This window comes from Varanus komodoensis, unplaced genomic scaffold (genome assembly GCF_004798865.1).
Source record: "Varanus komodoensis strain SLA01 unplaced genomic scaffold, ASM479886v1 scaffold13_3, whole genome shotgun sequence".
In the NCBI taxonomy this organism is placed as follows: domain Eukaryota; kingdom Metazoa; phylum Chordata; class Lepidosauria; order Squamata; family Varanidae; genus Varanus; species Varanus komodoensis.
Genome location: NW_025335409.1, coordinates 15,267,240 through 15,281,145, shown reverse-complemented (window position 1 = coordinate 15,281,145; position 13,906 = coordinate 15,267,240). Strand labels below are relative to the sequence as shown.

At 41.3% G+C, this 13,906-nt stretch overlaps 1 protein-coding gene across 7 annotated transcripts in view; it reads left to right on the top strand.

Moving 5' to 3' along the window:
• Positions 1-13,906, top strand: part of FRMD4A (FERM domain containing 4A) — a 301,515-nt gene that overhangs the window by 250,422 nt on the left and 37,187 nt on the right. For all 7 annotated transcript variants that reach the window (XM_044423314.1, XM_044423315.1, XM_044423316.1 and 4 more), the window contains 3 exons: positions 391-467; positions 8,074-8,212; positions 12,114-12,255. In XM_044423314.1, the coding sequence (XP_044279249.1) occupies positions 391-467; positions 8,074-8,212; positions 12,114-12,255 (358 nt within the window). The remainder of the gene's footprint in view (positions 1-390; positions 468-8,073; positions 8,213-12,113; positions 12,256-13,906) is intronic.

Here is a 13,906-nt window from a genome sequence, read left to right as displayed (position 1 = left end):
CTGCTGGAAGACCTGGGGGTTGGGGGCCGAGAGAGCCGGAGTGCTCTGCGGATCCTTGCAGAGGCTGAAGCCGCGGCAAGGAGCAGGAACAAAGGGAAACTGTTTCTCGGAAAGGACCTGTTTTGCTCCTTTAGGGTGGGTGGGGAGAAAGTGGCGGGGAGCTTTTCACCCTCACGGCGCCCGACCTGGCTGCCGCTGTTGCTTTTTGGAGGTGTCGCCCTCCTGGCCCCCGCCTGCCCTTTCCGGGGCACTGCAGCCGTACAGCCGGATTCCAGAGCGCGCAGCCGGCGCAGGAATCGGGAGTTCTCTAAGCAAAGGAAAGCGGCCGGCTGAGGAACGGAGGCGCCTGCTGCGAATCGCGTCTCAATCGCCTTGTTTTTCCCCGTTCAGATCTTCCAATGGAGGCAGCTAGAGAATTTGTACTTCAGAGAGAAGAAGTTTTCAGTGGAAGTGCATGATCCACGCAGGTAAGATCCGATTCGCGTTTCATGCCCAGCAAAATAGTCTCCCTCTCCCCCCACCGCCCCCGTCTCTCTGGGGGAGGCTGAATCTGTTGGAATTTTTAGGAGGACACCCAAATAATATGGCAAAATCTGGATTTCATGTTGACAGTTAATAAGCTATTTAGACTGTTGTCCTTTGCCCCACCTTCAAAGAAATAAGCCATGTTGAACTCAGTAGGACTGCTTCCGAGTAGACATGTGCAAGTGACATCGTAAGCCTCCTGATCAAGGATGACCATGATGGTGCACAGCCCTCTCTTCCTGCTTTCGAAACTGAGCTAACAGCATGAGTCTGGTCATGAGCCATTGAGTTTAATGGGACTTGCATTTCCTAATGCCCTCTGGAAAGTCACTTGCAGCACAATCTGTCTACTTGGAAGTAAACCCCACTGAGCACCATAGGACTTATTCCCAACAAAGTGTGTTTCGGTTTTCAGATGCATGAGGTTGGGCATCTGTGGGTTTCTTGAAGAGGATTATAAAGTTCTATGAGCTACAGCAGCAGTTTTTGAACCCTTTTTGCTTACTAGCGTGAATCCAGAGTAATTCCTCTGAGATCTGTTTCAGCTCTAATAGTGTGATGCCCTTTACTTTTGTATTTCTCAATTTTATTTCTTATTGAATTACTGAGGAGGTGAGAATATAAAGCAAATGAGGGATTGACCCATATGTTTACTGAAAGCCATATTCTTCACTTGCCCACCTGTTGCTGTTTAAGGTGCAACCCTATACATGTTTAGTCAGAAATAAGTCCTACAACTCCATGCATCTTGCAGCTGGTATGATGGAGTTCTAGGACTTATTTTTGTCTGAACAAGCACAGGGCTTGTATATGTTGTAGCCTTTTAGCATTTCTGTTCATTTGTATTCTTTACTCCTTTAACATGAGCTTTGATTTTCCCTAACATAAGCAACTCTCCAGAGTAAGCATAATTGTATAGTGTAACAAAACTATAAATGAAGTTCATTCTATAATCACTTGTTTGATCATTGCAGCTTATGGGAGATGGACACAAAGCTTTCCTCTGTCAAGTCCAAACTGCTGTCTGTATTACACATATAAATATGTTATGCAAATTGGTTAATATACATATTATCTATACTTCTGCAAACTTGAGAATTGCAAAACAGTTTCTAGAAAAGTTGCAGATCATAGTGCACAATGTAACTGGAGTGCACTTAGTTCTGTTTTATGCCTTTAAATAAGTAGTGTTGTGCTGTTTCTTTCCTCCTGTTTGCAAATTGAGTTTCTGCTTATCAGCACAAATCACATAATCTGGCACTCTGTTTCAGCACAAAGTGAGAAATCATATGTATAGTGTGCTGTTTTGTGGTGCTAGGAATTTCTGTGCTGGTTGTCAGCTGAAAATCTTTGTCCTGTTTACTGAATGTTGACAACGTAGGTCTCGTTCCAGCTTTCAGTAGTCACATTAGACCCCTTGAGTAGAACTATGAGCAGTAATAGCTTAGGTCAGGCATATATTTTATTATATTATGGTTAATGTCCCAGTTCTTCAAAATATTAATTTTGGTCACAATTCATCAGGTTATTTTCCTTAAAAAGCCCTCTTGAAGTAGTGCAAGATCCTATAAGTTTCATTTAGGCTTACATAAGCCAATTTCCTGGTATATTGTTTTCCTTAGTAATTAGGCTTAAAAATAAGTAATATCATTGTGACCACTGTGATCACTGATCTATATGCATAATTGGGAACATACATTACTGAGATTATTTATTTAGCAAGATCACCCTCCAGGACCAGGCCTTTGGGAAATGAACCATACATATGTTTCTATAGATAGGCTAGACATGACATGGTGGGCATGTCGTGTTTTCTATGTTTCTATATCATAAATGTCTGTTTCCATATACACTCTGTTTTATTATACCACTTTTTATTATTGCATGCAGTTTTTCAGGTTACTCTGAACACCAGCAAAAATATAAACATGTTGTTGAATTTACTTATTTGTTCTGAAATTGCATAATTTTATGCATGGTAAAGACTTTGGTTGCCTGACACAAAAAGGTTGATTTTTCTTCTAAAATGCAGAACCAACTTTCATAAACTTCTGTAACCTTGTCCCTGCTGTAGAAAGTATTTAAAGGCAACCATGTTTGTTAACTTTATCCTAGGTAAATAGCCTTTAAAATTATTTAGGTGCAAAGCAGTGGTTTTGTGTAGTAAGCATCTACCATGTAAATACTTTCCTCTGAAGCTGTATAAGATTTAAAGGCGTATACCCAGCTAGATGCATCTGGGCACAGCAAAATTCTTTTTAGTATAACATGCCTAGAATAAGAATTTAAGGTATGTTCTCCCAGTGTTAATCTCCCATGACCATTGGCAGAACCACATTAAAGGGGATGGGTATGTAAGGCAGGGGAGCCTAGTTATAAAGCAGATTCTTTGGCTTGCATTCTTTTCACACAGATTCCCAGGTCATGTTTCTTCTCTTCTCTTTGATACCAATGAGAAGTTTATTTCTTTGGTCATTGGGCTACTGGCATTTTAAATTTCCCTGCAACTTGAAACATGCCGCTGGTCACAGTCGTTGTCATATGATCAGGAAAACAGCTACCAATATCAAAGCAAATTGATTGACACATAGAGCAAGGATAAAGTTGTGCATGCACACTAGAAATGAAAAACCTATAGTGGGCTCCAAATTGGTGCCCCCCAAATGTTTTGGGACTACAGTTCCCAGAATTCCTGACCATTGACCTTGCTGGCAAGGGAGCTGAAGCTGAAATCATCTGGAAGCACCAGGTTGTAGATGGCTTCCCTAGTTAGTTACTCTGTATTCCTAGCTAGAGCATGCTTATAATACTGGGTAATTTGTTCCATTCTGTTGGCCCAGAAAAGAATCTTTATACCCATTTCTGTTTTAACAGTTTAGTTTCTGTATTACTTTTTAATGATAGAAAATAGTACTTTGTTGGCTGTAAACCAGATAGCACAGAAATATAGTTGTGCTTAATCTAACAGACAAAAAAAGTTACCCATGTTCAAACTGCCAACTGAAACCTGGATCCAGAGGGAACATATTTAAGATTCTAGGCTTTTAGCCAAATGGGATGTGTTTGAAGATAAATTGCTCAATGAAGTGAAGGTGGAAGGAAGGCTGTCACAACCGCACAATATTTGTCAAGTATTGCTTTTAAGAGAATGTTTATCAGCTTATAAGAAAAGCATAGAAATAGCAGGAAACATTGAGAAGCCACTGGTCAATAAATACACATTCACAGAGTTCTAGACTCTGTAGTCTTTTCTAGCCTTACACTGTTCTGCCATTTTTTAACCAATATGCTTATGACCCAATATTTCAAGAAAGAACTATATTTTACAACAGTAACTAAGGACAGGTAGCCCTCCAGGTGTTATTGGACTGCAGTTCCTATCTGCTAAAGCCATTTTCACCAATGGCAAGGTATGATGGGAGTTTCAGTCAAACAACATCTGGAGGCCCACATCTTCCACCCCTGCATTTCAAGGGAAACACAAGGTTCACAATCTTCACACCTGCTGATTCCCTCTTGCAATGCTGCTCAAGCCTTTTTAAGTCCTCCATCCACCTAAGAAAGCCAGAACAAAGTTTGACCAGGAAGAAAATGGTCAGAGGAGTACTTGAGACAGAAATTATACAGTTTGAAACCAAGAGATAGTTAGGAATGGGTCACCTGGGAAAGTAGCATGTTGAAAGTATTAAGAAAAAATGGTACTGAAAGATTAGAAGCTGGAATAAAGTTGAGGCCAACAAGAGCCACTTAGTTGTGAGGACAGGAACTGGAATGTTGTCACAGTCAAAGGTGCTAGACACTCAGCAGCTTCCGCTGAGGTAAGCATAAAGTAAGAATAAAGAAAAATAGCTGGTTTTGATTTAGGTGACCCCAGAGAGCAAAACCAAAAATAACCACTATTTATGGTGGTAAATTGAAGTACAGATATTCCCTTTGTGTTGGGGAATGTGTGCCCTCCAAAGGATCTTGGATTGCAACACCCATCAGCCCACAGCATTGGCTATTCTGGCTAGCACTGATGGATCTTGCAGTAGACCAGCATCTGGAGGACCACTCATTCCCCATCCCTGCCTTAGAAGAATTGCTTTGCTGGATCTGACTAGTTCAGCCTCCTGTTCCTAGGAGCGTGCTACAGTAAGTTCACAGGCAGCAGGAGAGGAGAGTGATAAACATTGCCTGTGGCTGCCCTCAGCATCTGGTAACCTCAAGGCATATGGCCTCTTCACATGGAAATCCATTATCATTGCTAATGATAAGCCAAGGCTCCATCATTATGCGCTTCATTATTTCACACAAGCCTCATTTGACACAGTGCAAGTGGAGCACTGTCATTGCTGGCAATGAGAGGTGAAAGTCTAAGCAACAGTGGCCTGGCTAGTACTGGAAGTCCCATAAGCATGCAAGCAGTCTTATACCCTTCTGCACATACAGCAACAGGGATTCCTTATGCTGTCCATCCATCCATCTTGTTCATACAGGGAGGAAAATAAGCTTGCAGCAGTGTTGTAATAAGAAAGCAGCATAGTACACTGCATATACCTTGGCAGATACTAACAGAAATATTATTCAGATTAGCTTGCCAATATGTCTGGCTCATGAACCCCTCTTTTCACACTGTCTGGTTCTTCCACTTCCCTGGCTTGTACCCTTCCTGTAACCTCTACTTTACCTTTTAGCATTTTGAAAAAAAGTAACCATGTTCCCTGACATAATGTCCAGTTTTATTTGGAAAACTCTAATTCCAAGTTGTTAAATGTTCATATATGGTGTGATGCATTTAATATGGAGGGTGGGAGAGAGAACTTGAAATCATCCCAAGTGCAACACTTGGCTTTTCAAAACAGAATGACAAGTCCAGGGTGGCATTTTTATTGCAGGATCTGCAATAACAACAACAAATGTTCCCTCTTTACAATAGTCCCTGTCTCAGTTTCATTTTCATTTATCTGCTGATTCCTTGATGATTGCTAAAACTTTACTCAACTGAAAAAAAACCTGAGATGCAGACCTAGGATACAGTCCTAAGTTCATTTACTAAAGAAAATAAAGGTTTAGAAATCTTCTTTATATCACCTTTGAGTATTTATTGATCTGGCTCAGTTTGGCTAGCAGAGACTTTCCAGGTATGGTGGCCATGTATTAATCACCAAAGAAGGGAAAATGTAGCACCTAAAAAAAGAGAATAATTATTGCATATGCCAATTAGTTTGTGTAAATACAAATTTAGGATTCATTGTTATAATTTATTTGATAATACAGTACATCTCAGCATAGTGTGAAAGGCTGAGTAGAACACCTGTGCGCCTGTCTGTTCAGGTAGCAATTGTTGATGGGCAACAGTTCTTACGGCTTGCTACTTCTAAACTAGATTTTGACAGGACATCCCTTTAAAAAGAGAATACCTTTACAGGCAGGAAGTCCCATCTGGAACCTTCAAGTCCCTTCAAATAGAGAACTCTCCTCTGCAAAACAGGACATATGGGTGCTGTTAACATGGCACAGAGTGACACAGCATGAGCAGGGTGCACAAGTGACCATTTTGAATAGTCAGTTCCTGCTTGGGAGTTGTCATGTCATATGAACCCAGCATGCATGGGTTATGTGAGAGTTAAACAACCTTCACATAAACTACGCTTCTGACATCACACTGCACAACCATTCCCAAGGGGACCTGCATACGCAAACTTACCATGTGCTAACTAACCCACAGTGAAGCAGTGGGTTGGTTAGTTAACCCATGTCATCTCAATCCTTTCATGGCCACTGTGTCCCCAGGGTTTCCAGACAGTTATCCAAGTCTTTCCTGGAGATGCCAGACATGAGCCTGGGACCTTTTACATGCAAAGTATGGGCTCTCCCACTGCAGTATAATCATGCCCATTGCCCACTGTGATTTCCTACATTTTCCCAAAACTAGCCTGACAATTAGTAGGCTTTTGAAGTTACTGGAAGAGGCAGCAAATAGTTAATCATTAATTTATTACTATCTGATTTTTGCAGCCAGCAAGCAGGAAACGTGTTTGCTGGATTTTCTACCTCAGTTGTCAAAGTAGTTTGGTTGACTGTGGGTACTGTACACACTGATGTAAGGAGAGTTGCAACTTAGACTCAGGCAATCATATATTGGGCCAGCTGGGACTTGCCTTTCACTAGGTGTAAATCCTATTAAACACAGTGGGTTTTGGTTCTGAGTAAGCATGCTGAAGGTTGAACTGTTGATTGCATTGTTGGCATTCAAAATAGGATTAAACTTTAGCTAAATGGGCAACAGGACAGCCTAAACTTCAGCCTTCCAAGAGCCCTCATCCTTAGGTCACAGCAAGCAACAACACTTTTCATGTGACTTTTCAACCTACTCTGTAGAGTTTCCCTGTCAATAGTAGCCACTAGCCCTGGCATGAAAATGCTCCACACCAAGCAGGTAAAATAGAAGGAACATAGTGTGAGTCTTGTCTCGAACTAGCCAACATGTGGTGAATTTTTATTCTCTATTGATTTTTGGGTTACATTTCTGCCGTGAAGTAAACTGTTCAAATCAAAACAGATTCAAAGCGCACTGAAAGTTATATGATGCAACAAATCATATTAGCAAATACAGGTACTTGCTGTACCACTGTAATGGTACTGTAAACTGTAATACCACTGTAAACACATTATTTAAAAAATCAATATATAAATCTGTAACTAATATTAAACAAAGTAGAGGTGAAATTAACAAGAACAATAGCTTATTTAAAATAATGCAGTTTAAGAGCATTATGCGAACAAGTGGCTTTTATACAAATTTAATAAATAAAATCTTGAATTCGGACCTTTGACATTTTAAATGGCTTGGAATATTCCCTTCCTATGTAAGTTTTCCTGCTTATTAGCATATTTTGAAGAGAACCAACTGGTTTGGAACAAAATTTCTGAAAAGAGTGACAGAAATATAAAAAAAGTAGAGTAAACTAAATGTTTCTTTGAAGAAGTCTTGCACACCAATCCGTCCATGGTATTTTAGACATAGGATTGAGATGCTATAGTCCTCTTGTATTACAGAAGCAATTAAGTTCTTATGCTGTTATCCCACTAATCAAGATTAAGATGATCACTCTAAGGGTAAAGCTCCATTTCACTACTGACACCAAATGGATGCTAAATAAACACATAACACCATAATGCCTCTGGCAACTTGTGTTGAAAAGCATGGAAATATGAATCCTGGAAAGTCCAGTTACAGATGTGTTGGAACTTAAGATATCTGACTCTTTTTAACACAAGGATTCATATGATTCAAAAAGTATTACTGGCGGTTTTAAAATTATCTACATATTTAATGAATGACATGCTGTACACCACTGGTAGTGCTAGGACTATGACCAGGAGCAGTTCAATATCATGTTTGCTAGCATAGATACATATTCTAATTCCTCTTCTGGAAGGAATAAGAGACCATCTGCAGCTTCTTTTTTCTCTTAGTGTGACCTCTGCCATGTGATGGAATAAACGGTTGAGGGTGTAATGTTCACATTGTAAAGTCATTTTTCCCCTTTCCTGCTCTTCTAGGGCATCTGTAACAAGAAGGACTTTTGGACACAGTGGCATTGCTGTACACACATGGTATGCCTGTCCTGCCTTGATAAAATCCATCTGGGCTATGGCAATTAGCCAGCACCAGTTCTATTTGGACAGAAAGCAGAGCAAGGTAAGACTCCTAAGAATGGGGGGAGTAATAATACCACCCTGGAAATGCAACCCATTTTCTAAATTCATGGCATCAGTGCCATAAAATAATGAAGTGTTCTAAAAGAAATACAGTAGTACCTTGGCTCACGAACTTAATCTGTTCTACGACTCTGGTCGGAACTCAAATTGGTTGTGAGCCAAGTCAAATTTCCCCATAAGGTTCAGTGTAAATAAGGTTCATCTGTTCTGTAACTATTTTTTTAATCACAAAAATTTGAAGCAAAGTGATAAAGAACAACAAAGATCACAGCCATCTCCCCCCCCCCCCCAGCACGACCGCTGTCACGCTCGTGCAGGGAACACGGGTACGCAGGTGCGATCGTGGCCATCTCCCCCCACCCGCGAGCACAATCGCACTCGTGTTCCCTGCACAAGCGCCACCATGATCACAGCCATAGATGGGTGTGATCGCAGTCATGCTCAGGCAGGGAGGACGGGCGCGATCATGGCCATCTCCCCTCCCACCGAGCACAACCGCAATTGTGTGTGTGTTCTCTGCACGACCATGATCGCAGCCATGGACAGGGGCGATCGCAGTTGCACTTGGGCAGGAAGGATGGATGCAGTCGCAGCCATCTTCCCCACTCCCCCATGCACGACCACGATCGTGCCCATCTTCCCTGCACGAGCACAACCACTGCCATCTCCCTCTCCCCGCTCCCCAAGCACAATTGAGATCACGCCTGTGCAGGGAAGGTGGGCGCAATCATCACCTGATGCAGAGTTCGCAACCTGAGGCAAAATTTTAATGAAATTTCTGTTCACAACCCAATTTGGTCGTGAACTGAGACGTTTGTGACCCGAGGTACCACTGTATGTACAGATTATCAGAAAGCTGGAGGTTGTAGGGAGCAAAGAGCTGCTTTCTGTTAAGTCATTTCAAATGGCTTTGGACCTCTTCTGTATTTCTGCTGTTTGTAGGCAGGATTCTGTGAATTAATATGGGGATGGGAAATATCTGGGGAATCCTGTTCTTTCAGGATGTGACTGGATATGGTAACCTTGATTTTCTTGTAAACTGTCCTGAGTTACTCATCTGAGCTTCGGTATCTGTTCAGCTGATCTAGCCTCTTTCAGAAATGTTTAATTATGAATTCTAGCAATTAACGACAGCTGTAGGTCACCAAGGAGAAAAGTAACCTTTGATGCAAAACAAATAGGGGCAGTGATTGGATGACCACCCAAGGTTTTAAAAGTCATGGCTTATGAAGCCATCACTGAGCATCATGGCTACGTATTCCTCTGTTGTCCTTTCCCGCCTCCTGGCACATGCCTGCTTCAGAGCAAAGACTTGCATTAAGTCAGTGATCCCCACTATGTCTGGTTCCAGGTCCTGTGGCTTAATATCAGATAACAAACCAATAGAATAAGACATCTCTAACAAAATTTTGTGGTCTCTCCTTTTAGACCAACTGGCATTGACTAATTGGCCTACAAAGCCAGGCCAGCTGCTCTACAGAGAAGCATTCACTGGCCTGGTTACAGGTCATGATAATAAGCCAAGGTGACTTATGAACAATCAAGTCAGAGTTTGTAGCTTGGACATCACCATCTACAAGCCATGAAAGGAGGTTCCCTATTTTGTTTCGCTAGTCCAACTTGTGGGAGAAATGAATTCGGAGCATCAGGCAACGTGCAGAACTACTCCGCTCTAAAAGATGACTCAAGAATCTCCAGAGCACCCGCTCCCCCCCCACACTCACACACACTCTCGCTCTCTTACATGTGCGCGCGCGCGCGCGCGCGCGCTCTCTCTCCCTCTCTCTCTCTCTCTCTCTCTCTCTCTCTCTCTCTCTCTCTCTCTCTCACACACACACACACACACACACACACACACACACACACACACACACACTGATTTAGCATAGGGTACTCACAAATCAACATTTGTAGACCTACAAATTATATACTGTCTCTTAACAGTATGCATTCTGCTTACTATTGTCACACATCTGGGGTTCTCGGATTCCTATGCTTTGAAGACATGTACTTTTGCATGAATGCTTGCTTCCATACAAAGATTTCTAGTAAGTTTGATAAGGTTTTACAGTGGTAAATCAGACAACCAGTCAAGCAAATGACAAACCGCACCAAAACCTGCCTATGCATACTAGAAAGTCCTCTAAATACCATGAAATATTTAGCTTTGCTATTCATCTGCTTTGCTCCTGCGCTCAGGCTTCAGACTCAGGGCTGCAAACATTTACAGGATGCTTGGACATTATGCACAATTCTTATTGAATTGCTTTCCTCCTGATACTGAAAAGCATTTCTGACAGTATAATTTCTGATTAGCACAATGGATCAGTCAAAACATTACCCCTGTATTGTTTTTTTCTTGAGCGGTAGCCTCTTTCCTCTGGGTTATGATGGATTTTCTTCTGCATACATCAGGCATGTGGGGCATGGATTAAATGCCCTTGATCCATTTCAAATCATAGGTGATGAGGACTGAACTCAGATGAGCCCAAATGATGGAAGGACCATCATTTCAAATAAAAAAGAGGATATGTTCTTTTCTGGTGTTGGTTCCAATTCTCTGTCACAAAGAACTCCCCTAAAATCAGGATTGCTTCTTTTTAACCCGGTCAGTCCTGGACTTCTATCTATGTAGGCTATCCATGGGAGAAAATGGGGATTGTGTCAAGGAGCTTATTGAAGTCTCATAAGAGTAACTTACAGTATTATTTGTTTCGATTGTTCAGTATAGAGTTGAAAAACAGATTACTGATGTTTTATAGCTTTGATCTCTTTGTATCCCGTGAAAATGTTTTTAAGATAGTTTATAATCTCTGAAATTAAGCATTTAAAACAACTTTTTCTTTAAAAAAAAACCTCCCCTCACCTGTGCCGTTAGAAGCCTTTTCCCACATACATGCATTCTGAGAAATAAAGGCAGTACTGATTAGGAAAACAGTTCAGCCACCATGTAGTTTTTCCTTAGTAAGCTATTTTCTTTCTTTGGACAAAGCTCAAAAATATCAAGGTTCATAAAAATTAAGCACAGCCAACAGCTCAGCCTAGAATAGGGCTTAAAGAGCCCTTTGACTACTTGATGAGTCACTTTACTATGAAACTGGCCCTGGCAAGAATATAAAATAATTGCCCTAAAATACTGTGGAAATGAAGGGAAAGCTGAAATGAACATGGTGAATTTGCATAAGATTTATATGCTCCATGCTCCTATTGCAAATTTTTCCTAGTCCTGATCACTTCTATAGGAGTTTTCTGGATAGTCTGCAGCTGAGAAAAGTCCTAATAAAAGCTGGAAGCCATTGTTACATAGTGCATTAATCTAAAGGAAGTGATGTCCAATGTGACAAGTGCAGTATTACGAATTACAATTATCAAATTGATGCTCCTTGAGATGCAAATTCTGACCATAGTTTGGAAGTGTAGGGTGATATAATGAAATATTTTATTACCAGGGCAACTAGATAATGATTTCATGAGCTTCGAGAAAACAAACTTGAGTTAGTAAAATCAGTTATTTCATTACTGGATTCTTTTGTTTTTAAACCTTGCATGATTATTCAGATGTGATCACTGAGATCTGCTCTGCTATACTTTGTCAAGTCTTGTCATCTTTTAATCATTGTAAGCCTGCAGTTTTTAGTACCATGGCAATGCCACTTCTGCCAGCTGGATCAATGAGATTATCTTTTATCTGCTGAAGAGTTCTTGGAACTTTCCTTCCTTCCTTCCTTCCTTCCTTCCTTCCTTCCTTCCTTCCTTCCTTCCTTTCGTTCTTTCTTTTTGGAAAGGCTGTCACAGATGTGCTTACCACTTGTAACTGGAGAAAAATGTCTATGACATGATTTTTTAGTCATTGTGGCACACATTTTTCCTTTTTTTCCTAGTCCAAAATCCATGCAGCAAGAAGCCTGAGTGAGATTGCAATTGACCTAACTGAAACTGGAACTCTGAAGACCTCCAAACTAGCCAACATGGGAAGCAAAGGAAAGATTATCAGTGGCAGCAGCGGCAGCCTTTTGTCATCAGGTAGGTTTCTTTGCGATGCATAGCTGACTATTCAGTTAAAACCAGTTGAAGGTTGTGGTAATATTTACTGTATTTCCACATCTGGGTCAGAGTGTTTTGGTTCTTAGTGTACAAAATTCTGCAAAACATTGCTAGCTGGTATGTCCAATGGCCATGGTAGCTAGGGAGGATAAGAGTTGCAGTCCAACGTATCTGGGGGTCACTGCTTGGGGAATGTTGGTACAGGCTGTAGCTGTGAGGCATGAGAGAAGGCAAATTATTTAAGGTTTCACATGACATGACAGCCCACCATGGGAAACTGCGGAGCATGTGGCTACCATTTTGAGTTTGCAACCTCCATTCACAGTTGTGTGAATCTATGGTTGTTCAGTATGGGTTATGTGAGGGTGAAACAACTGAGCAAACACTGGATGTGCAAAAAACCCAGTGTAAGCTGTGGCATGTCATCTGAACCCAGTCAGTGCATGTTATTGTGCCTCAACAAAGGGTTGCAGACCCTTACTGTAGTCCAGTGGCCATTGACTTTTCTAGCCCAGAAAGCCACTCACACATAGTTCTTAGGAAGTAGGGAGGAAGTTACTCCTATGCACAGTAAAGCTTGCTGCAAGTCTTCAACCTGCCTTTCTCCATGCCTCCTAACTATCTGCATGGAAATCTAAAAACCTGGGAATTGTCACCCCATACTGTTTGTAATACTCGCAAGTCACAGGTGGAAATTTTATTCTCATTAGACTGGAAGCAGTATGCAAGCTTGAATGTCTGGGTTGACATGTTTGGTCCAACATGACTGGTGGCTCAAACTAGCTGTGAGAGCTAAATCACAGAGCCTCTACAACATTGCAGAGTATACTGAATCATCGGTACGTTTACAAATAAAAATGGCAGTGACCGTGTTTGTGCAGTCTCTCTTCAGCCAGGTTGTTTCTTAGACTAGTGATGGGTATTACCCCATCTGATAAAGTCCAGAGACAGAAGTCTCTACATTCAAAGTGAATAAATAATCTGCTTGTTGTTTTTAATGTGTTGCAAACCTGTGAGAGCAGTAGATAAGTTTGGGCCTTTTTGAGTGGACAGTTCAAATTATTCATCAAGCTACATGGCTGAGTGGTAATTGCTCCCCAGATCTCCCAAACTCGAGTTCAACACTTTAACCTCCATGCCACACCAGCCATCATAGCTGTTAGAAGTAAACTGGATGTGTGTTCTTGTTTGGCTACCTTGCACCAGTCCTGTGACTGCTTCCTTACTTACATGCCTCTCTTCTTTATCTGTCAGAAGAATAGATAGAAAGAAGGAAGAAAGCTGAGGTCAGCTTGATGGTGGTCTCAGCAGGAGATGAACTCACTTGCCAGGACAATAGATTTGTTGTTGTAACTATATAGTGAATTTAGGAATGAAATAAAATTCTGGGTAGGGTTTTAGGTTTGTTTGTTTTGACTGTTGATGTTTCCAGCCATCCCATGGAATAATTCAATACTTAATGTAGATGGGAAGAACCTGGACATAGAAAGACTTTGTTGCAATGCAACAAAGCCCCTGATTCCCTCAAGTTACCTTTCAGCTTGTGGAAATCATGTTCTGTTTGGCTTCCAGTAAGACAACCAGGCTTCAGTCCTGTTCTAAGTGTCTAGGTTCAGACAAAACAGCAAGC